We start from the raw sequence: 26,278 nt of genomic DNA on the forward strand, positions 1-26,278 counted from the left end.
TGCACGTGGTATATCCACCTACGGCCCTACCGCCATCCCTAAATAAAATAGGCAACTAGCATTAGCCCCGTCCTCGAAAATCAGTAGATGATTAACCTCAATATGTTTGATGAATAAGAATCAAAACTTGATCATACTGGCAATGTCACATTATAGGCACTGTCTAGCATGAAGAAACATAACGGCAGAAAAATTACAACAAAATATACTACAATAATGGAATTTGAGATGTAAAATTCTATTATTATGAATAATCAAACAACTTTACCATTTTGTAGAAGAAAAATAAATATATAGTATTCTCCCGAGATGCATTAATAAGAGAAGTGACTTGAAATATGAAGGTAAATTATGCCTGGAGGGTGGAAACACTGCGATCACCTAGTTCTAGGATAATCCCCAACAAATGGAAAGCTTACAAGTATAGTAGCAAGCTCGGACCAGAAATCCTAGCTTGAAAATTCATGGGGTTATCTGAAGTTGAGTGAACTTTTACCACCCAAGTAATGCACGAATCAGCCCGAGTATATTTCCATTTAACAGGGCTTTGAGAAATCGCACCTTCTCAGGTGTATAAGGCGGGTATCTTGCAGGTACATCCCCACCAAAACTGCGACGCAGAACAGCCTTCTTGTGGCTGAAAGCTTCAAACGAGAATCTACCGTGGTATGAACCCATTCCACTTTCCCCAACTCCTCCGAATGGAAGAGTGGAAGTAGCAAGCTGCATTATTCAAATATACAGTTCATCAATACATTTAACAAGAGTCTATGGCATCATATGATTAGACAAAGCAATGAAATCCAGCAGCAGCACACACGATTAAAATGCAAAAAAATTCGTACAGTTGACATACTCCACAACATTCGTGATTAAGAAATGTTTCAGATACTCTAGCTTCGGTCTCAACAACAACTTGAAGTCCACAAATAATTAAGATACACCTACACAGTACATTTTGACACACAAAGTAAATTTACTTTTTTTAGTTTTTCTAGATTCAAAGAATCTCTTCTGAAGATAGTTTCTCTCTCTCCCTCTCAAGTATTGCATTAAGCTTAATGCCTCACAAATTGTATTCCTATTTCAGTTTCAACTTCCAAAAATCTTAGTTTAATCTCCACTTGTAATAATTTTTCAAATTATCAGTTTGAATCTTCCTCAAACTCCCCCAGCACTATGGAAACAAACTATCAACAATTTCACATTTGCTTGTAAAATATAATAGTCTGAGAAAGCTTGAGATCAGCATGAAGACTTGAAGTACATAAATGTGATAATCTCAATGCATGTCTCCTAAGCAGATAAACAAAATATTAAGTCATGTTAGCACAAGTAAATATAGAAAGTTTGGTTAGTAGGGAAGGACAGAATTACATGTAAAGTGGTGTCATTGATCAGCAGACCCCCTGCTGATATATTCCTGACAAATTCCTCCTCCAGTTTCTTGTTGCCAGTGAACAGATATGCTGCGAGTGGCTTTTCTCTGGCATTAATGAATTCTATAGAATCCTCCACTTTATTGACCTGCACAAAAGAAAAGCAGGACCTATTCATGCCAAGAACTTCACAATAGTACTGTCAGCAGACTATGGACAGAATTTTCGGCAAACCTCCCACCTGAGCTTTGCTCATTCTCAAAAGGTGGAAGTAGGTCATTCTAGACTTAACAATGCAGCTAAAACTGTCTGTTAAGCTCTCATAAGCGACCTATTGCTTAAAAATTATCTGCTGTAATTCGTAGTATATGGGCAGAAATGGCATAATAATTACCATGAGGAAGCCAAAAGAGATTATCCTCATTTGAGCTGGGTGAGTATAAGTTAGGAGCAATATATTTTCACAGTTTTTGAAGAAGTTTTGTTGCTGATGAATTTCACTACCGAAAATACGTGAAATTTAATAAGTTGGTCTGGAAAATGACCAACTTGTAGACGAAATCTCATTCATGAGAAGGTCATAACCGCGTGACATTGTTATCCAGCGATTGTTTTGTTCCCAAATTACCAAAATGGAATGCACAAAAGACAAGTCACCTCTTAGAGGAAGTGCAGTTCTTACCGTGAGAATAGGAAGTAGAGGGCCAAATATTTCCTCCTTCATGATTAAAGAATCTTCTGGGACATCCAGAAGAATTGTAGGAGCGATCTTTCTGATATGAGGAAAAGAAGATGAATAACAAAGATTTCTCATCTCATAGATATCTTTGTGATAATATGTTACAGGAGAAAGAGTGGTCGACTCACAAGTTATTTTCATCTCTCTGACCTCCATGAACTACCTTATCGACAACCTTATTATCATCCAATAACTTTGATAGTCGATGAAAGTGGTTAGCATTCACAATGCGAGATATATCGCCTGATTTTAGTGGATCATTCCCATAAAATTTCTCCAATTCAAGTTTCATGGCATCTAGCTGGAGAAGAGGAATCAAAAGAACAAAAATATAACAAATGAGTAAAGGATTTTGCATAATGTCAGACATAAAGGCTCCTTGGTCTCATAAAACACACCAGTTTTGGCACATTCTCTTTGGTAGTAATTATATAATCAGGAGAGATACACGCTTGTCCATTGTTGCAGCCCCACTTGCCAGCAATAATACGCCTTACTGCAACCTTAAAGCAAAAACAATTTGATATATAAAAGAAAAAATTGAGAAGGTTATTATTATGATTTTTGGCAATATATGTTCTGACAACTTAGAGACTAAAGAGCAAATAAGAAATTTTACCTTCAAATTGATGTTTGAATCCACAACAACTGGAGATTTTCCACCTAACTCCAAAACCACAGGTGTCAAGTGCTTTGCCGCAGCCGCCATCACAATCCGTCCAACTTTTCCATTTCCTACAGTATTAATTGTTTGATTGCGAATGATAACATGAGCATATAACTTGCTAATTATTATCATAGTGAACAGATCAACTCCAAATAAGTCTTACAAATAAAACTTGGCAAAGTCAGTATCTTAATCACAATATCTACTAACGCCTGTGAACGTTGCAATACAAACTAACTGCCACTATTATTTTAGTCGATTAGACTAATTATTGCATGGAAACCCACATGCAGTCCATCTCAATCTCGTCCCTCTTCTTTTTTACCAAGTTTCAAGTAAAAATATTAGAAATGGAGAAGAAAATATCGCACTGACTACTAATGACATTTAACAATAACACAATGTCACTTTTTGTTGTCTCTTTTCCCCTGCTGTGGGGGGAGGGGAATGTGTATATGGATCATACAGAAGTTTAAGCTCTTAAGGCTAAGATAAATTTTGAAAATAATCACTGATCATGTAGTTAATGGATCCCCAGCCCTGGTTGGTAAATAGAGTTCCTCCCCTGGTGAAGCTTAGGAATAAAAGTATTTAAGAAAAATATCATGAATCTAATGGTATCAGTAATACACATTCAATAATATTTCCAAAATACAGCAGTCAAAGTTTCTAACTACTATCATTTTTGATCTAGTGTACACTTCCTTCTCTACATAAGTCTGCTATGATTAGATAATAAGTGAAGTATCAATCGATGAATCAACTAAGTCTCAATTTCAAACTAGTCGAGGTTGACTATATGAATCCTTTAAATCCATTTTGCACAATTCGGGCAAAATTTGTTGGCAATAATATTAAATAATTTGTCTTTTACGACATATTAGGGTTCTTTTAAACTCGAAGTTCTTTAAATCTCATACTTAGTCCCCACGCTGATGTACAAGTTGGCAACACAAACCTAATGTAAGTGAAACAATAGCAACTAAATCATAATCCAAACAAGTTGTTACTGCTTTTATGGATTGTTTGCTTACATTGTTCTGTTCTTAAATCAGTCTGCATTAATTCAGAGAGATTCTAGGTATGTTGGAACAACTTCTTTATATGTATCTCGTCTCCTTTTAGCACCTTCAATAATTATAATGTTGTACCTAAGGACCAATGTATTTTGAGGTCAATATAAGACATTCCTAAGCCAGGACACCACCCTCTATGTTTGTTGCTTGCACCCTTTGTCTGATGTGGTCATTTCTAATATTGTCCAACCTTATAGCACATCTATCCTTAACATTCACATTTTTTTGACACTCATTGCTAAGCCAGGACATTCTTTTTGTGAAATTGACCTTAGAGACCTAATATTGACTCTCATGTAAAATTGCTGGTGTCACAACCTTTATATAGAAATTGCCTTTGACTTAGTTAGGTATCTTTCTATTACATGAAGCTACATCGCACTATTCCATTTTGACCATCTCATTTTTTTCTATGTAATACATGCTCCTCTAACATGTCATTCTCCTGAAAAACTAACTTCGGTATCTGAATTATTGGTATTTAGGCACCTCAATCCATCTAATGTTACTTCACATTCATTCTCCTTAACGGGTTAAACTTGTGGTGCATATACTCTGTCTTATCTAGACAATAGGTGATGTAAAGGCAAAAGTATCACGACCTGTCAATTGCACTGTAGGAAAATTACCACATTGTTAACAAACCAGTCAGTTGTCTCCGAAGCCTAAAAGATAAAAGGAAGTTATGTTGCTACCAGAGACAGCTACAGAGTTGGGCCATTGTCCATCTATAAATAATCCTACCAGATATATTATTCTATAAATGACATGGAAATAAATTAAACCAGCAAAGAAATTTTCCAGACCTGTATAAAATATCTTATCCCATTTTTGCTCTAGTAATGCAGTTGTCTCGGGTACTGCGCCTTCTACAACTCTTATAGCAGTGACATCCATATATTCCCCTAAAAGTTTTGCAAGCACTGAAGATGTAGCTGGGGCTACTTCTGATGGTTTCAGAACTACAGCATTACCAGCAGCAATAGCTCCAATCACTGGATCAAGGGACAACACTGAAATAGAATGAAGGGGGAGGGGAAGAACATAGTATCAATACCTGATTAATACATCCGTACTGTAACTTTTCAGCTAAACATATACTCATCTATCATAACACAATCGGAGATCAGCAGTAAAATACTGATAAAGGATAACAGAAAACTTGCCATGAACAAGGACAAAGGCACTTTGGAAGACTTGCATCAGAGAAGGATATACTGGAATCTGCTTAGTTTTTGGCCTTTTATTCAGGAAAAGCATAGAATATTTTTTTTTATTTTTTTTCTACATAGGGGGTAGGGAAGGGTAAAAGGGGGGAAGGAATTACTAGATGGGGAATAGAGCCCTCACCACTAGGCAAAAGTTCAGGTAGCCAACCAACTAAGCTACTAAGATTCCCCAAGCATAGAATAGTTTGACCCAAGTGAAACTCTTACACTAAATATGACCTAGTCTTCATTGACAGATTTGTCAATCAAAGACTGTCAGTGTAAATAAGTGAGGGATATGTTTCTCTCTGCATTGTGAGTTGCCGATAGTCACGCAGATCTAAAGTTGCAAAAACAAGAAGCAAGAATATTCATCCTAGCATTCTCATTATTGACATTGTTCATCCATATATAAGCTTATTTAGTTTCAAAGACACACCATAACCCTTGATTATAAAAGTTTATAAAATAGTAGAAACTTTTGTAGAGTTAAGCGAGTAGTCTGATTTTTAATTTGAGACTTGCTTATAGGTATATTGAAAGGAAAAAATAAAAGGAAACATAATCACACGCACTTATGAAGGAGATAAATGTACAGTTTTTCACATACAGAATGGATAGTTCCAGGCTGATATAACCAATACAACACCGAAGGGTTCTGGAACTATTTCAGCTGATGAAGGAAACGTAGTTAATGAAGTTTTGACCTGCAATTTCCATATGTTAGCATCAGTGGGCTTCTACTAATTAGTAACCAAGATAAATTAAGTAATATATATCTATAAATAGCTACAAAATTTTACCTTTTCCGGTTTCATCCACCGTTTTAGTTCCTTCAATGCATGCTTACAGGATGTTTTCATCATAGAAATCTGCATTAGAAGAATATATGAATTAGAAGACTAAAAGAAAATCTGGTCCGATATAGCTAAGAAGTCCAGGACTATATATAAGAACCAAAAGCTAATCTTGGTGATATCTATACACTTTCGAGATAACGAACATCAGGAACAACAATGACCTATTTATCTGGCTTATACCTGTCACTCTAAGGACCCTCTGCAAAGCAGAATACCCAACATTACTCTTTTAAATGGTTTAAAACTTCTCCAATTCCAGAAAGCTAGATATGAAAAGAGGAAAAGAGAACTCATTTTGCAATAGACTATCTAACTAAAATCTAGATGCTAAATCTGAAACCCAGAAAAAAGAAAACTCCGTGCTAGTTTTCTTCTAAATACTCAGTCAGCTATGTAGTTATGCACCCTTATAAATAGTTGCAAAGGACAAAAAAGGAAGACAGAAAATCCAACTTTACAAAATTGATTTAAACACAGGAAAACCCCAACAAACAAAAATAGCCTGTACAATTTTCAATTACTAAACCAAAACTAAAATTGTAAGTATAACTTTGAGGCTTTGGAGATAGTTTTACTAACTCCTTCCATGTGACTGTTCAAGGAAATATAAGAGTCGCCAATTTTTTGGAAGAAAAAGACAAAAAGAAACAAGTGCTCAAAAAATCCGATGTTTAATTCAAAAGCCATAAGCTTGGTAAAACAAAATCACAAGAAGAGTTCCAAATCTGAGAAAAACAGAGTACACGTAACAAATCATAATTCCAATTACAACTTTATGTTTCATAGTATGTTGTAAGGAAGATGCTTAAAACTCAGAATTCTCGATCAGTCCTCAACTTTATTGTTCCGATATTATTCCAAAAGGTACTAGAAACTCAGAATTGTCATTCAACCATTCACATAGTGAAATATAACCAATTAGTATGTAATTCTTTGACTGCTTGAATTCAAATTTATCTGTGTAAATAACTTAAATCTTTATATTCTATTGAAATTACAAGTCCACACACACACAGAGAGAGAGAGAGAGAGATAAACCTCGTGAACAAAGCATTCAAGTTCAGGCTTAGAGAGGTCGGAATTAAGAGCATCGACGATCTCCTTCTCGTGATGCTCTGCGATCTTCAACAGAGCTTTCAACTGCGACACTCTCCACTCATAGTTCTTCGTCTTCCCACTCGCGTACGTCTCCCTCAGTTCTTTTACAATCGCCTCCGCATCTACCATCGCCATTCCTCTGCAATATGAACCTCGTTCTCTATCTATGTATATATAATTAAGCAACTTTTATGAGTCCGTGTATATGTATGCGTATGTAGTTGAGGTCGACGACTCGTGCGCCGGTGCTTCGCCGACGATTATGTGTGTGTGTGATATATAGATAATAGATGTAGTAGTTTATTGATAATGAGTGACGGAAACTGGATTGGATGTATAAATAGTTAATATTGTATGATTATGTATATTTGAATTTGAATAGGAATTCGAAAAGCAAAGTGCAATCCGGGCAAAGGAGATTTGTCGTTCATAGTGTCTAACGCACGTGATCTGGAAAGTGTTTTATCTTACGAAACAAGGTCATGCTAAGGAGAGTGGTTCTCACGCTCCTCGTGATATTTGAGAAGAAAAACTTAACTTTTCTGTATTACTATTGCTTTTCTACCGTATCTAGCTAGTGGCATAATTATTTTATGGTAAAATACATAAGTTACTGCCTGAACTATAGACCAAATTTCTGTTACACATTTTTTGATGGCGAAAATTAACTTACACACTCAATCTTTCAAAAGTGTATCTATAACACACCACTTTGCTTAGCTGACACTCACGTGTTATACACAGAAAAAGGGCAAGTGAACTCCAAAAATTTTAAAAAAAAAAACTTAAAACATTAACTCAGTTTTAAAGTCATAAGAACTCAACCATGGAAGTACAGAATTCCTCGTGAAATCACTCTGTTCAAATGGTTTTAAGCTCAAAGATTAGTTCTTAATCAATTCCAAACAGCAAACAATCCACATAATTTTTAGATCTCAAATTAGCATCAACCTAGAACTCAGTAACTATTTTTGTATTCTGCTCGCCATTGAAGTCTTTTGAAATCAGTAGTTGCTTTCAAATTTCAACCCACACAATTATTATCCATTGATGTCAACTATAAATTCGAGTTCAAAATTGAATTTTATCTTTGACTCGAACAATGGAACTCACCTCAAGTCTATTACAATAAATTTAATATTTTTTAAAATCAACAATTTATTTTTAAAAATAGTGGAGTTGTGAGATCGAAAATTGAATTGTAATCACTGTTTGGAATGAGATTTGGGTGGAGTAATATTCAAATCACCATTGTCGGCAAAGCTTCGAAGGTTGAAGTCGGAATAAAAGTTGGATATGAAATTTCATGTTCAAATTCAAGTGGGTATTCAAGGTCTTTGATGAAAACACTTGCACAAAGCTAAATCCGATGTTTGGAAAGAATTGAAATTGATTAGGGTGGCTTTGAAAGAAAGAAAAAAAAAAGCAACTAAAAGAGAACTTTAATCCGAAAAAAAGAGAGTCCAGAAGTCTAAGAGGGAAGGAGATGAGGGTATATTTGTAAATCTAAGTATTTTTTGCGTTAAGGACACGTATCGAAACCCCATTGGTGCGTGACATAGACATATTTTGTGAAACTGGTCAACTACAAAAGTGGTGTGTCATGAACACACTTTTGAAAGGACTGTGGATGGATGGGCTAGTTTGTCCGAGTGAGGTCTTCCGACATAATCCCGGCCGAGAAAATGTCTTTCCTTGAAGAGTGGAACATGAAGCGTAAGCACGAACTCACCTATAGCTTCCGTCTACCGTTTTGTTTCTTTTGTCTTTTCGTATTGACATACTTTCCTACGATACAACGGTTTCTTGGGTGCCCGGTGCAATCCCGAACCTTGAAGGCTGGTTTCGGAAGCTGGCCTCGACCTCTTCGTACTCTGAGCGTTGTTGGCGTGATTTGGCGAAGGGCTGATGGGAGGCCAAAAACCACGGTAAGCTTCTCTATCGTGTTTTATACATTTCTGTGAATGTGTCTTTCTTATTTTTAATTGATTTCCTCCCATACAGGTCTCAAAGACAATGCTACCATGAGGCCACCCACACCTAGGGAAGAGGGACCCCGAAGACGGCTAAGGACAAGAAGAGGAGAAGGGTCTCGCCTTCCGATACTCCAAAGCCTAAGAAGAGCAAGGCTCATAAGTCGAAGAATGATACTGCCGCTTTGTCCGCCGACGTAGCCCAAAAGCTACTAGATGAAGAATAGGAGGTAGAAGATGCTGATTGTGAGCTAGTGGCTCGAAAGAGGGGAAGCATCGAAGCTTCAAAAGCAACTGAGCCAGTGTAGGTCGAGGAGGCTCATCTTCGGACCGAGGAGATCTCGGAAGATGGTCCGAGAAAAGTCCCCGAGTCATCAGGGGCTGAAGATGTCTCTCGCCGTGACGAACAACCAGCGAGTATGCCTGTCTGCAATGACGAACAATCGGAGGGTGTGCCTGAAGGGTCCGGTTCCTAGGCCCTTCGAAAAGGAGAGAGTTCCCCAAGTGACTTGCTTGGGGCAATCAATATTTATGATTCGTCGCCTGGCCCCACATTTTCTGAAGGGTAATTTCGAGAGGCACAGTTTATGGAGACCCCCGATGTGGGAACAGTCCATGAAGGGGATGACATATTATGTGGCTGCTTTACGAGGGTCGATGATCTTTCTGACCTAGATGCAACAATCATTTTCGATGAGGCTCAGCGACTCCTGAACCAGGTAAATTTCAGCCCTCGTTATTAGGTTTACGTTTACTTTTATTTCCTTTTGTCTAATTTACTTCCTTTCTCCATAGGCTGTGGCGTTTCATCGAGAAACGTTTTTCAAATCCGGAGCTGAGTTGAACCGGTGTGAGGCCGAACTCAAAAGGCTCAAGGAGGAGAGAGACGCTCTCAAACTCCTCTATGTGCGAAAAGAGGAAGAGATCAGAGACCTCCGAGCTGAATTGGCAAGAGCTCATAAAGAGCAGACCGATCTCATTGAACAGGTTACGTAAATTTTTGGGGAGCTTGACATATCAATTTGATATTGGCGACTAACACTTAGATCGTGTAGGTTCAGTAGAAGGCTGAAAGGATTGAGTAGCTTCGCGAGGAGGATGAGGTGAAAGAGACAGAGAATTTGGGGTGGAAGCAGAATATGGACCGTCTTGCCTCAGAGAAAGATACCACTCGGGCCCAACTATTTTTGGCTGAGCATCAACTCCAAAGCATGAAGGAAGAGAGCTTGGCTCGAGCCAAGAAAATTGAAGAGCTCGAGACTCGGCTAGCTGCTGCTTGCAAAGGCCGCATTTGTAGCAGAAAAATTAAAGGCCAGCACGGAGGCGGTCGTGGCCGCCTACCGAGCCGACGCTGAAGCCGCTAATGCTCAAGCGAAAGAAATTTCTGATATTGCTCAAGTTTTATTATCCTGCATTGTCGAGCATGCCAAATGCCAGTCTCGGAGAGAGACTCTCAAAGAGATTCATGCTCGTGGCTTTGACCTCACGAACAACATCGAGAATGCAAATGTTCTAGAGGCCGAAGACGAAGCTTTGCTCTTTGATGATGATGACTCCGGGAGTGTGAGCGGACCCGAGAGCGGAGAAGATGAAGATATAGCTCCCAGGGAAGATTAGGAACTTAGAATTCATTCCTTCTTTTTTGGATTTTTGTGTAAGGCCCCGAGTGGTCTTTGTAAATATTTTTGCATATATGAAAGATATTTTTTCTTTCCGATTTGTCTCTGATTTTCGTTTCATGAAAACTTTGTTTTGCTTTCACCTTATGATAATTCCGGTATACTTTAGGCCTTGTGAGAAATTTGACTCACTTCGTTGCCTTGTGAAATTTTTCATTTTCGCTTGTTCGTGAATTTTAATTTAAGCGATTTGATCAGAGTTGGACTAATATAATCTCTATCATCGAGTGAGTATTTGCTTGAACTCGGAGTAGAAAAACCCCTTAGGTTTCATTTGAGTGAGGGTAGATCCTCGAACCCAAAAAATATAATGGCCCTTAGGCTCTTTGAATTGGGCCGACATGGCCTCAAAAGAGTGGTTTCTTCCCTTTTTGGCTTAAAAAGATTAATCATATAAGAATGTATTATTCTTTAGCACGAGGTAACTCTGTACCCATTAGGATTCTCGAGGTTTAGAGTTATCAAAAACTTTGTTATGCCTTAGCATAAGTTTGTTCGAGAGTTCGAACAATTTAGTACCCCTTAAGGTTTTCGAGGGTTGATGTTATCAAAACCCTTTGTAATTTTGTCGAGGGTGGCCTTGTTTAACCGGTTTTGTAAAAATATTTGAAGGCCTGTTTTATTACGGAATTCGGATGTCTTCGAACCGTGTTAGTTCGGTCGTAGCCTTTAACTTGAGATTTGCCCTTTGAGATAGTTTCTTAATAGTGTCCCCGAGTGGGATGGTCGTGGCCTGTAAAATTGAGAGTTGCTATTACAAGGTCTTATGATTTCAAAGTTTAGTAATTCGAGAAGGTCGATTTTCGGACGGCAGTCCCCGAGTATGGGGTTAATTGTCCGAGCTTTAGTTACGATTGGCTCTTGAGCTAGTTTTCGAATATATCGTAAGTACGAAATTATAAAGTAGAAATCTCACTAAGGCGTGGAATATTTGATAAGGAAAATGTACTTCTTTCAATAGATCATTCATGCGTACATGTTTCGTCATTAGGGCTCGGTTAAATTACGTGGGCACGGTTCGTTTGATCATTTGGCCCTTTACAAAATTTTCCTATCAAGACCTTGTTGACACGAGGTGTTTTCCTTGAAAACATAACATCCGAGGGTGATGCCCCCCAGTATTCGAGGTTAATTATAAAGAAGCCTCGGATACTATCGAATTGTCCCCAAGTTAGCACGAAAAATGGTTGCCTCATTAAAAACCTCACCGGAAAAACCCATTTGGAATAAAAACTTGTCTAAGGGAAAAAGAGTGCAACGCGTGCTTTCATACCTAAGGACTTTGTGTTTGAAGAATCCTCGACGTCTTCGATTAAACACTTGTAATAAGTTAGTATCAAATACAAATGAAAAGGAAGAAAGTCATACCTTAGCAATAATATTGTTTGAGGAGTGATATGTTCCAATTGTTTGGAAATTGTTCGCCCTCCATTATGCCAAGTTTGTAAGATCCCTTTTCGACAACACCGAGGACTTGATATGGCCCTTCTCAAGTTGGGCCGAGTTTTCCTTCGTTTGGGTCTCGAGTATTAAGGGTGAATTTCCTCAGAGCTAAGTCCCCTATTTTGAAGTGTCAAAGATTGGCTCTTTGATTATAATATCTTTCGATTCGTTGTTTCTGGCGTCCATTCGAATGAAGGCGGCTTTCTGTTTTTCGTCTAATAATTCGAGGCTTGTGCTCATAGCCTCATGATCTGATTATTCCGTTGTGTATCGAAACCTTATGCATGGTTCCCCAACTTTGACCAGGATCGGAGCTTCGGCGTCATATACTAAGGAGAACGGCATTGCCCCCGTACTGAATTTTGTCGTTGTCCGATATGCCCAAAGGACTTCGGGAAAAATTTCTCTCCATTTCCCTTTAGCATTGTTCAACCTTTTCTTTAGGTTTTGAATGATGGTCTTGTTCGTTGATTCGGCCTGTCCGTTCCCACTAGGATGATACAACGTAGATAATATCTTTTTTATTTTGTGATCTTCGAGGAACTTTGTTACTTTGCTGTCGATAAATTGTTTTCCATTGTTGCACACTATCTCGACGGGTATTCCAAAATGACATACGATGTGAACCCAGATGAAGTCTATAACTTCTTTCTCTTTAGTCAACCCATTTAGAGAAATAGTCAGTCATAAATAAAATGAACTTAGCTTTACCTGGGTCCGATGGCAGAGGACCAACGATGTCCATCCCCTATTTCATGAATGGACACGGGGATAGGACTGAATGAATTTGCTCTCCGGGTTGGTGGATCATCGGCGCATGCCTTTGGCATTTGTCACATTTTCGAACGAACTCCTTAGTATCTTTTTCCATACTATCCCAATAATATCCTGCTCTGATGACTTTGTGAAGCAGTGATTCAGCGCCGGAATGGTTCCCACAAATGCCCTCGTGAATTTCTTGTAGGACCTAGTTGGTATCTCCCAGACCCAAACATATTGCCAACGGCCCATCGAACATCTTTCTGTATAATGTTCCATCTTAGGCCAATGTAAATCTTGTATCTTTCATTCGAAGAGTCCTCGATTCCTTAGAGTCCGAGGGACGTTTCCCGTTCTTCACATAATCTATATATTTGTTCCTCCAATTACAAGTTAGGCTTGTGGAGTTTATTTCGGCGTCTCCTTTTTTGACCACCTATTTTGAAAGTTGTACGACAGTCTCTGAGCTAATGTCATCATCTTCGACTGATGACCTTAAGTTTGCTAGGGCATCGGCCTCACCATTCTGTTCTCGAGGCACATGCTGTAAGGTCCATTCTTTGAACCGGTGTAAGGTTACCTGTAATTTATCCAACTAACTTTGCATTCAATTTTCTTGGACTTCGAAGGTTTTGTTGACCTGGTTAACCATGAGTTGGGAATCACGCTTGGCCTCGATGACCTCAGCTCCTAAACTTTTAGCCAAGCTTGAGACCAGCAATCATGGCCTCATACTCGGCCTCATTGTTAGTCAACTTAGAGGTTTTGATAGATTGTCTAATCTTATTGCCTATGGGAGGCTTCAAAACGATGCCTAGCCCGGACCCCTTCACATTCAAATCACCGTCTGTGAAAAGGGTCCATATCCCCGAGGATGTGCTTGATTTTATCAATAGCTCCTTTTTTTCCTCGGGCACGAGGGCTGGTGTGAAGTCGACCACGAAGTCTGCTAAGATTTGAGACTTGAAGGTCGTTGGGGTTGATACTCGATATCGTACCCGCTAATTTTGACGGCTCATTTGTCCAGTCGTCCCGAGAGCTCGGGCTTGTGCAAAATATTGTGAAGGATATAAGTGGTTACAACACTAATTAGGTGACATTGAAAATATGGTTTTAATTTCCTAGAGGCGCTTATTAGAGCAAGCGCTAATTTTTCTAAGTGTGGGTACCGGGTCTCTGCTTCACCTAAAGTTCGGCTAAGATAGTAAACAGGAAATTGCGTACCTTGCTCTTCTCGAACTAGGACACCACTTACCGCGACCTCCGAGACTGCCAAATATAAGTAGAGTTGCTAGTTCATTTTCGGAGTATGAAGCAATGGTGGGCTCGAAAGGTACCGCTTTAATTCTTCCAATGCCTGTTGGCATTCCAGGGTCCAAGTAAAATTATTCTTCTTTTTCAGAAGTAAGAAGAACTTGTGGCTTCGATCAAAAGATCTCGAGATAAACCGACCTAAAGTAGCTATCTGTCCTGTTAGCCTTTGTACGGCCTTAACGCTATCCACGACTATAATGTCTTCGATTGCCTTGATTTTATCGGGGTTGATCTCAATTCCCCGATTTGATATCATAAAGCCGAGGAACTTGCCTAAACTGACCCCGAATGCACATTTCTCGGGGTTGAGCTTCATGTAGTACTGTCTCAATATGTCGAAAGTTTCCTACAAATGTGTCAAATGGTCCTTTGCGCACAGGGACTTAACTAGCATGTCATCAATATAAACCTCCATTGATTTACCTATTTGTTCTTCGAACATACGGTTCACTAGGCATTGATAAGTAGCGCCAGCTTTTTTTTAGCCCAAACGACATTACATTATAGCAATAAGTAATGTACTTAGTGATAAACGAGGTATTTTTCTGATCCTCTGGGTTCATTTGTATTTGGTTGTACCCGGAGTAGGCATCAAGAAAGCTGAGGATCTCGTGGTCGGTCGTAGCATCGATCATGCGATCGATATTCGGTAGTGGAAAAGTGTCCTTATGGCATACTTCGTTTAAGTCTTTGTAATATACACATATTCTAAGTTTGTTCCCCTTCTTGGGGATTACAACTACATTTTCTAACCACTCGGGATATTTTACTTCCCGGATGGACCTTATTTTGAGAAGTTTGGTTACCTCTTCCTTGATGAATGCATGTTTTACCTCGGACTGGGGCCTTCTCTTTTGCTTTAGATCTGAACTTCGGGTCCAAACTCAATCGATGAATGGTGATCTCCTGTGCGATCCCTAACATGTCAAGGTAGAACCAAGCAAAATAATCCATATTTTTAATAAGGAATTTAACAAGTTTTTCCCTAAGCTCGAGAGTTAACCCCGTGCCCATGTATACCTTTCAATCGAGCAAGTGCTCGATCGGTATGACTTGTTCCAGCTCTTCGACCGTTGACTTCATGACATCAAAATCATCAGGGATTACGAAGGTTCAAGGTATCATGCAATCATCGTCCTCGATCATTTCCCGTTGTTCTAATCTGGTCGAAGTCGGCGACTATGATTTCTATTTGACCTTCTGCTTTTCTTTTTGATTCTGGTTCCTTTGTTGATGTGAGATTCGACACTGTTATCACCTCATCGATTGCAAACATCTCTTTGGCTGCTGGTTGTTCACTGTACACCGTTTTGACTCCTTCCGATGTTGGGAATTTCAAGACTTGATGAAGCGTTGAAGGTACTGCCCTCATATTATGGATCCAAGGTCTTCCGAGCAGCGCATTGTACCTCAAATCTCCTTTGATCACGTGGAACTTCGTTTCTTGGATTGTTCCGGCCATATTCACTGGCAACATGATTTCCCCTTTGGTGGTTTCACTCGCCATGTTGAAACCGTTAAGCACTCGAGCTGCACACACGATCTGATCCTGAAGGCCGAGTTACTCCACGACCGTCGATCGAATAATGTTCACCGAGCTACCTGGATCAACCAACACACATTTAACTTGAATTTTATTCATAAGGATAGATATTACCAGTGCATTGTTGTGAGGTTGTTAGATCCTTTCTGTATCCTTATCATTGAAGGATAAGGTGTCTTCTGGTAAGTAGTCCTGGGTATGCTTCTCCCTTATGATTGTGACTTTGGTGCATTTAAATGTTGGACCCTAAGGGATATCGACCCCACCGACGATCATATGAATGACGTGTTGCGGTTCCTCTTGTTCATTTTTTCTGTTTGAATCCCTGTCTCCAAAGTAATTTTTTGCTCGCTCACTCAGGAACTCTCAAGGATGACCTTCGTTGAATAAACGAGCTACCATCTCCCATAATTGTTTGTAGTCCTCGGTTCTATGACCATGGGTTCCATGGTACTTGCACATTTGATTCGGATTCCTTTGAGCTGGATCGGTTTGTAAGGGTTTGGGCCAGCTAATATTGTTGATCCGCCCAATAGCTGACACAATACCTGAAGCATCGATGCTGAAGTTGTATTTCGATAACCGTGGTGCTTCCTTAGGCTCGACGTGTTTATCGAAGCCATTCTTACTCATGAGCCCTCGAGAATTTTGACCTCGATCATTTCAAATGGGATTACGTCCTAGTCTATTGTTCCTTCGATCTGCGCTATATGGTTGGTATCGATCTCTGTTCGATCGGGGCTCTCTATCGATGTCCCTTTCAATCCTGCCTTCGAACCTGTTTGGGTAAATAGAATCGGATGGAGCTCCCAACTGATCATCCTCGACCTTGATCTTCAATTGGTACCGATTATGCACATCGGTCTAGGTCACCGCTGGATATTCAATCAAGTTCTGCTTTAGGTGATGTGATGCTATCAAACTTCGCTTCTTCAAATCCTGAGTAAAGGCTGGGACATCCCAATTATCCGTAACTAGGGGTAGGTCCATGCATTCCATCTGAAATCAACATACAAACTCCCTTAGCATTTTATTTTCTTTCTATCCACTTTGAAGAGGTCCGACATCCTGGTCGTGACCTTTATTTCTCCGGCGTACGCCTTTATGAACGAATCAGCAAGCACGGCGAAAGAATCGATGGAATTGGGCGGAAAATTGTGGTACCATATCATTGCCCCATTTGATAAAGTTTCTCCAAATATTTTCAACAAAACGGATTCAATCTCATCATTTTCTAAGTCATTTCCCTTTATTCCGCATGTGTACGAAGTTATGTGTTCATTAGGATTGGTGGTTCCGTTTTACTTGGGGATGTCTGGCATACGGAACTTCTTAGGAATGGACTTCGGAGCCACACTTTGAGGAAAAGGCTTCTGCACAAACTTTTTCGAATCCAAACCCTTTAGGATCGAGGATGCCCCCGGTATTTGGTTAACTCGTGAGTTATATGTCTCTAACTTTTTGTCATTAGCCTCGATTTTTTTTCACCGGATTCTATCCATTTATTGAGCTCCTCGAGCATTTTTATGATGGCGGGGTCAGTTCCTGATCCATTATCGTTCAATTTCTCCTGTACAGGCTCGACCCCTATGAACAACTTCCTATTATGTATCGAGTTCGATTCTGCTTGGTGCCCCATTCTGGAGTTGCGCTATTGCAGCCTGCTGAGTTTGTAGCATGTCAAATATCATTCGAAGGCTAATTCCGCCTTCTTCACCATTTTGTGTGTTCCGATCGGCTGCTCAGACGTCTCTGCGGACGCTATTTTCAGGGTCGGCGCCTAAATATCCATGAATTCCAACATGAGAATTGACATCAACCACAAGCGTGTGAGTCAGGATTGATTGGAGGTACTTCGTTTTCCTGGGCGACTACGTGCTCGTTTTCGCCTTCAAGACCAAGGCCGTTGTCAGTGTAAGAGGGTACTGCTTGAGAGTTTGATATGTTGATTCCTGAAATCAAAAATACTCACAAGAACAAGCATAAAAGTAGTGTGTGTTATGAAGGTTAAAATTTTAAGCAATCACTATTATCTTTAACCCCACGATGAGCGCCAAACTGTTTACCCTAACAATCAAGTAACAATTAAACTTGTAATTTGGTTTTAAGGATACGTGATTTCATTTAATGCCAATTGATTAATTTAGACATAAGTGATGAAATTGACAAGAATATAAAACAAACCAATGTTTGGACAATGTCCTCGAGCTGATGAACCCTCGAGAGTAGTAAAAGAAAAACAGTTAAAGAATAATAAATTGATGAACAATAGAAAAATATTATATTGCTTTGATCTGTCTGAATGTAAGGTGTTTACAAATGACGGGGAGCCCTCTTTATATACTAGAGGAATCCTAATTGTGGTACAATTCTAAATACGGAATTAAGTCCCATGATTGATACAAATAAGCACTATTGATTTGATCTGCTCCGAGATTTCTGCCGTGATCTCCGACCAGTTATAGATATCTCGCCTTTCTATTATTGTATTTCACTCGAAGTTGGTCATACCTAGTCTCGATTGTTGCTGGCCTCGGTCTTGACGGACACTTCGATCTTTGGACTCGATGCCTCGTCTTCGAGCTCGGGTCTGATTTATTACGAGGTTACCCCCGATGCAGCTCCTTTGTTTTGATCAAATAATAAAATCGGGTAGGCCTGATTTTAACCATATACAAATATAAGACATACACTATTAACCACATCTTCCGTCGACTATATTATTTTCAACGTAACACTATCAAATCAATTGCGCTTTGAGAAATCTATCATTTAACAAGATATATTGATGATAATTGAATCAAATAGTAATGAATAATTTAGGACTCATTTAAAAACAAATTATTTTTAACATGAAATGGATTATTACACTTAACAAAAGAAAACTACAAATCAAACTAGAATGTAAAGGCCAAGAAATGTACTAAAAGTGCAAACGATTAACATTACCATAAAATTTTAGAAACTTTGTACAAAAATATACATATATATAGGTGTAATGATAAATTTGAAATAACTACTTCTATAGTCGGTTTGGTTTGGTTTTTTCGATTATTTTTTTATTAAAACCAAACCAAATTTGATCAGTTTTTAAAATTTAAAACCATAACCAAACCAAACCAAAAAGTATCAATTTTTTTGGTCGGTTTTATTTGGTTTTCGGTTTGGTTCGATTTTTCGAATTTTTATGAACACCCTTAGTTGAAGTGCTTGAAAATTTCTTTGGTAGGAAAAAGCTCGAGCAAAAGTATATTCTTTTTGAGTTTTTATCACGTTAGGTATAATAAGATGAGATATTCTAATCTATTTGACTTACCCTTTAGTGAATAGATCACAATAATGTAGTGTTTGGACTTGCCATTGATTTAATTTTGGAAAACCAAGCATAGGAATATATTGAAGAATATCTTCTTTTTGGGCAAAATAAAGTATTTGTTTAGACTAGTGTTTGAGAACGAATTTATTAGAACGTTTGTGTTAGTCATCTTCACATATATGGTTTGTTTTGTTTTGTTTTTCGGAAAAAGAAAAAGGAAAGGTGAGAGAATACTTCCTCTTCCACAAGGTTTACTTACGTAGAGTGTTGTACTACCTACAATATGTAGAAAATCAACATCAAAATCACATAATACATAATAATCTACATTATTCTCGGTGCTAGATATAACTAACAACTTATGCATTCAATTAAATTCATTAAATTTAATACGGGACCTAGCTATGACGTAAAATATCACCAAATTACAATATATGTTACATTTTGATTTCACAATTTTAAAAATATAAAAATTGAAATTTGAACCTACCAAATTAAAATTATAGATCTATTTTTAAATATTCAATAATATACTTATACTCAAGTTTAATAAGACCGATTGATATTACAGTACATCAGTTAGTTAAGATTTGATCTCTCTGGAAAATTAGAAAAAATTAGCTTTCCTTAGACACAAAATTCTTTTAATCTTAAACATGCCCCTTCAATTCAAGGTTGTTCCAATAATACAATTTGAAATAAAAGCTAGAAAGTCAAGGAGGTGAGCATGTCCAATTGACATCTAATATTATCGTAAATAATTGAACCTGTTATAAAACAATAAAGAAGAAGAAGAATATTGCGGGAAAAAGTAGGGAGAGAGAATTCTTATTGATTTGATATCAATTACAATAGAATAGAACCCCTCTATTTATAGGGGATAAAGTAACTTAGCCACCAAGTAAAATCCCTAAAATCTCTCTAAAATATAGACATTCACCTTAAATAAAACTCTACTTATAACACTCCCCCTTGAATGTCTATTCAACAGATAATGTGCCTCGTTAAAACCTTAACTAAAATAAAACTCAGTGGGAAAAAAAATCTAGAAAAGGAAAAAGAGTACACATGTTTAGAAATATGCCTTTTGGTTGCCTCATTAAAAACCTTGCAAGGAAAACCCACGGGACAAAACATTGTAAGGAGAAAAGAGTACAACGCGTATTAACTCCCCCTGATGAGAGCATCAATTCACATACTTGAGTCTTTACATTACAATCGTGTGCACCATCTTCAAAAGATCGTTGGTAGAGATTTGATAAATAAATCAACCATATTAACTTGAATGAATATGTTGAACCTTGAAATCATCATTCTTGATAGATATGTAATGTCTTCATATAATATCATGGAATAACCTTTTCAATATCTCCATAGAGGTATTCTCGCTATTACTATCATGCTTATAGTTATAGCAAGATACATATGTGCACAAATTGCACTTAGGATATGGTACTTCAGGACCAAGAATTATATATGCTTTAAGCGATTTAAATCCTTCATGGATTGTCATAAGTTAAGTCATATAAGCCATATAAATGGACTCTAATGCATATCAAGTTTTCATGTCATGCTAGACAAATAAGATATCGAAAACTGATTGCACATATCATTGACGTTATACTTTCAAGTGTTTGAGCTACATGTCCAAAACTACATCTCTTTTATATGAAACCAATTCTATTTGAATTGTGTATCTTCTATTTGGCAAATATTTTTGTATTTGTATTCGACAAACTTAAGATCCTCATCTATACTTAGCTCTATCATAGATGTCGTCGACGAACATTTTATATCGGTTCCAATATTTTTTCATAAAGACATGACATAGAGATCTCTTCATTCATATTTTCAGGTACCTGAATCTCTCCTGAGATTTTATGAAGTGTTATTTTATGTGATCTTCTAGATCACTTGACTCCTTATTATGATCATTTTGATCATTTGCTCATCTTCTTTATTAAGAAGTTTATTTGAAACCGATTTGTCTATACGCTTTAAGTTTACCATAGACTTTGTCTTTCTAGGACTTATTCTAATAGGAGTTTTGCAGTGAGAGTATAGTTACTTTCTTTGGGTCAGCAAATGCGCTTGGCATGTTTTGCAATATATTGAAAATGAATTATCCTTTTATGAACTTCAAGTTCATATTATCTTATTCGAGGATCAAGGCGTATAAATAATAATTCATTCCATGTAACTTTTTCTTAACTGTTGCATCATGTCTCCCCCTCATATTAGAAAAACTAACTTCCTTTCTCAACTTTGGAAATCCATCTTATTGCATTATGGTGTTAATCAAAATGTACACCGCATATCAATAATAATACGATGAAATTATTTGGTTCCTGGCCTTGAACCACTTGTGAGGGGAGAATGTAATATACTTTCGTATATAATGTATATCAAACTGATATAGATAACTTTGTTCTCATAAGTAATATTTTAGTTATTAAGTCGAGGCACTCAATAAATTATTTTGCTAAACCAACGGTGATGTAAACCAACTTATCAAGATAAACTATCTTGAACAAAAAATCTGGAAATTATGCTCTAAATCAAATTATTGAGCAAGTTACCTCGCAAACACCATGTTGCGGGTTAGTAATAATCGCACATGTAACCATCTCATAGATACATCTTATGTGGTATACATGACAGATGAATAGGCTCATATTCACCTTTGAAATTTCCAGCATTCATGGGATTCAATCCCAATTTTAGTTGGTCTTTTGATTAATAAGAACAAGCAACATAAGAGAATTCGTAAAGAACTTTCTAGTTCTTTCATATTTACCCATGTGAATTCTCTTTTATTTTTGTACATTATGCTTAAATTAGCATGGCTAAACCAATTATGCAAACTGAATGAATTATCAAAATTGATAAACTTCAGGTTTACACCATAACATGTGCAATTATCAGTAAGCTCCAAGTTTATTATGACATGGGTTTTTATATCAATAAACATCCACTTTATTGTGGTATTCTTTTATTTTTGTAGTACAAACTGAAGAATAAAGCGGGTAACTTTTCATATACATATTACCCCACTACAAGTTGTAGTAATAGAAGATATTAAATCTTTCCTTTATTCTTAATACAACCAACCGCTTTCTCGAATACTTTAGGAACTCAATAAGTTTTTATGAGACTTACTACAACATAATGTCGTATTGATAATCAATTTTATTCCTCCAAAATAATAATAATTGGTTCTTTCAAAGCTCTCAATTAATTTGGTACTACCACATATTCATCAACATACATATGGTGAATATCTCTTTTAAAGAGAAAGTTATACCACTATGGTCATAGTCAGAATTATATACAAGATTTGTTCCTTGCATTATTGTTGCCCTTTAATAATCACATCGCCAAAATATTTTAGCGTACAATAGGTATGTGACCAATGATCATTCATGCCATAATAATGACATTATTTTCTTATTTCATCTCAAACCTCATTCTAGAGGTGAGTATAGTATATTCACTACCACTAGCACGTTCATATTATTCCAAGAATGAATACGTATTCATAAATCACATGTTGTCACATTCACATCATGAATGGATCATAATCATCTATATGTGCTTTACAAAATCTCATATCAAATCGATAACAAATATTACTTTCACAAAGTGAAAGATTATTTTGAGAATCCTTATTGTTCTCATTACCACAATGATGACGGTTATAATTTCATCTATTGCCACGTCCACATCCATTGATTCATTCATAGTAATAATTTCGTCTTCTTTCAGACTTATCACATGCTGCTATCACATTCTCTTAAGAGAATGAGAATGGAGCAAATTTAATGGATGAATTTTTAATTTTTTTGCCCACAATCATACATGAATTTGATCATGGCAAGGCATAAATATTTTACCACTCCGGATGGTTATAATTTCTTATAAACTCCATTAGAGTTATAATAAAAATGTATCGTCTTTTCTTGTATTTAAAATCAAATTATAGAATTTCAAGAATTTAAAAGATAAAAATAACGTAAAATACTTACCTTAAATCCAGAATTTAATCATGAAGGAAGTTCATGGAATAATTGACAATCACTATGCTCAATCGCAAAGCTTCTATCCAATTGGTTAGAGTCTCGATGATAACGTGTTATAAAATAATAAATAAGAAGAATAATATTGCAAAAAAAAATAGGGAGAGAGAATTCTTATTGATTTGAGATCAATTACTATATAATAGAACATTTCTATTTATCGGGATAAAGTGACTTAGTCACCAAGTAAAATCTCTCTCAAATATAGATATTCATCTTAAATAAAACTCTATTTATAACAGAAATCAATATATTTGAAAATTCGGCAAAAGGCCAAATATATCCCTTTACTTTCAAATATTGTTTACATGTACCCTTTGTTATACTATTAGGTTATTCATACCCCTACCGTCATACTTTGGAATAAAAATACCACTATTTTGAATGGAGTGCCACGTGTCAACACCAGATTAAAATGACCAATTTGTTTTTTTTACCCAACCCATTTTACAAAAAAAAACAAGGAACCATATTTTCATTTTTCAGTTTTTTTAAAAACATTTCTTTTTGTAAAACTTAAAAAAAAATTGCAAAATATTTCATTTTTTTAAACTGAGTAGATACTGAAAAGATTTTGCAAAACAAATTATAAAAACTTGAAATTTTTTTTCATTTTTTTAACAAAATATGTTTTTTTGTAAAAACTGAAAAAAATTGTAAAAACTGGAATTTTTTAACAAAATATTTTCGTTTTTTAAAAATTGAAAAATATTTCCAACAAAATATTTTTTGTTTTTTAAAAATGTTTTTTTTAGTTTTTTCAAAGAATTTATTTTTGTAAAAACTGAAAAACAAATTTGTATAAACTGAAGTTTTTTTGTAAAAACAGAAAAAAAAAATATTTTTCGTTTTTTAACAAAATATTTTCGTTTTTAAAAACTGAAAAAATTATTTTCAACAAAATATTTTCGTTTTAGAATTTTTTTTTTCCTTTTTTCAGTTCTTTAAAAGAATTTTGTTTTGTAAAAATTGGAAAAACAAATTTGTAAAAACAGAATTTTTTTTGTTTTTTAACAAAATATTTTCGTTTTTTAAAAACTGAAATTTTAAAAAAAAAAACTAGAAAAAAATGAAAATAGGGGTCGGGTAAAAAAAAGAAATGGGTCGTTTTAATCTGGTGTTGCCACGTGTCACTTCATCCAAAATAGGGGTATTTTTGTTTCAAAGTATGATAGTAGGGGTATATATAACCCAATAGTATGACGGTATGGGTATAGATAGCCCAATAGTATAACAAGGGGTACATGTAAACAATATTTGAAAGTAAAGATGTATATTTAGCCCTTTGTCGTTGAAAATTTGTCTCGACCAAGCCAGACAAACATCTATTTATATATCTTATGACCTAGACTAGAAATTGGGTCCTGTTATAAATATATTATATTATGGATGTTTATTTAGTACTCCGTTGTAAATAAGCTTCCTGAAGAAGCTTATCCATATGGGACTCCACCGTAAATATGTTTATCTATTTAGTACTCTATTGGAAATAAGCTTCCTGAAGAAGCTTATCACTTCGGTACCCGGTTATGGATAAACATTACCCCTAGTAGAAAATTATCCATACCGAGTATAATAAGCTTATCCTTTCAGTACCCAGTTATGGATAAACATTACCCCTGGTAGAAGATTATCCATATCAGGTATAATAAGCTTATCCTTTCAATACCCAGTTATGGATAACCATTATCCCCGGTAGAAGATTATCCATATTAGGTATAATAAGCTTATCTTTTCAGTACTCCGTTATGGATAAACATTGCTCTCAGTAGAAGATTATCCATATCTGGTATAGTAGCAGCTTACACAACAGCTTCCTTTCTTCTATAAATAGAAGAGATTTCAATTCATTATGTACATCAGTTTGAATTCGAATAATATATCAATTTCTCTCTATAGTTGTCTTTACTTTACAGTCTTTATTTTATAACACGTTATCAACACGGGACTCTGACATCTCGAGCAAATACTTTGAAAGTATTAGAGGTAAGAACTTTCTTTTCCTAAATAATGTCAAATCTTTCTAAACTTGAATTTGTAGCCCTGGATATATCGGGCAAAAGCTACATGTCTTGGGTGCTTGATGCTGAAATTCATCTTGTTGCGATAGGTCTGACAGACACCATCAAGGATAAAAATCAGGCATCAAACCAAGACCGTGCCAAAGCAATGATATTCCTACGCCATCACCTTGATGAGGGCCTAAAAATGGAATATTTCACTATTAAAGATCCAGTCATACTGTGGAATAATTTGAAAGATAGATATGACCACATGAAGATGGTCGTTCTTCCACATGCAGTGTTATGATTGGACTCATCTAAGGCTACAAGATTTTAAATATATCAGTGAGTATAATTCTGCTATGTTCAGAATTATTTCCCAATTGAAATTATGTGGTGATAATATTACTGATCATGATATGTTGGAGAAAACTTTCACCACTTTTCATGCCTCGAATATGCTCCTGCAGCAGCAATATCGAGAGATGTGATTTAAAAAGTATTCTGAACTTATCTCACATCTTCTTATAGCAGAGCAACATAATGGGCTATTAATGAAAAATTATGAAAGTCGACCTATTGGTTCTTGTCCATTCCCTGAAGTGAATGAGACGAACTTCCACCAAGCTAAACATGGAAGAGGTCGTGGCCCCAGTCGTGGTCATGGCCGTGGTCGGGGAAGAAACCCCAATCATGGTAATAATAATGTACCAAAGAAGCCTCTTCACCACCAGCATTGGAAAAGAAAGGAACAAAAGCATGAAGCGGTGCAAGCGCCAAATGCAGAAAATACATGTTATAGATGTGGAGGAAAAGGGCACTGGTCACGTACCTGTCGTACGCCAAAGCACCTGGTTGAGCTTTATCAAGCCTCCCTGAAGAAGACAGAGAAAAATGCTGAAGCAAATTTTATTTCTGAAGATAATTTAGACTTCATGCATTTGGATGTAGCTGATTACTTTTCACTCCCAGAAGGAGAAACAAGTCATGTAATCGGTAGTGAATCTGTAGAAATGTAAATATTTTAATTTTTGTTGTTTGTAATAGATAGTATGGTTATGTAATTGTTGTACATAAATAAATGTTATGCTTTGATAATAATGTTTACTATAATATATTTTATTTATGTTATTTTGAAGAATATG

At 36.5% G+C, this 26,278-nt stretch overlaps 1 protein-coding gene across 1 annotated transcript; it reads right to left on the minus strand.

The window, feature by feature from the left end:
* Positions 1–222: 222 nt before the first annotated feature.
* Positions 223–7,464, minus strand: LOC107777569 (aldehyde dehydrogenase). Its single transcript, XM_016597624.2, has 10 exons — positions 6,968–7,464; positions 5,873–5,941; positions 5,680–5,776; positions 4,668–4,874; positions 2,738–2,853; positions 2,517–2,621; positions 2,247–2,419; positions 2,062–2,152; positions 1,378–1,527; positions 223–723 (listed from the first exon to the last, which is right to left on the minus strand). The coding sequence occupies exons 1-10, from the start codon at positions 7,160–7,162 to the stop codon at positions 493–495; spliced, it is 1,434 nt and encodes a 477-aa protein (XP_016453110.1). The 5' UTR covers positions 7,163–7,464; the 3' UTR covers positions 223–492.
* Between the last annotated feature and the right edge of the window lie 18,814 nt (positions 7,465–26,278).

The sequence above is a fragment of the Nicotiana tabacum genome, chromosome 8 (genome assembly GCF_000715075.1).
Source record: "Nicotiana tabacum cultivar K326 chromosome 8, ASM71507v2, whole genome shotgun sequence".
In the NCBI taxonomy this organism is placed as follows: Eukaryota; Viridiplantae; Streptophyta; class Magnoliopsida; order Solanales; family Solanaceae; genus Nicotiana; species Nicotiana tabacum.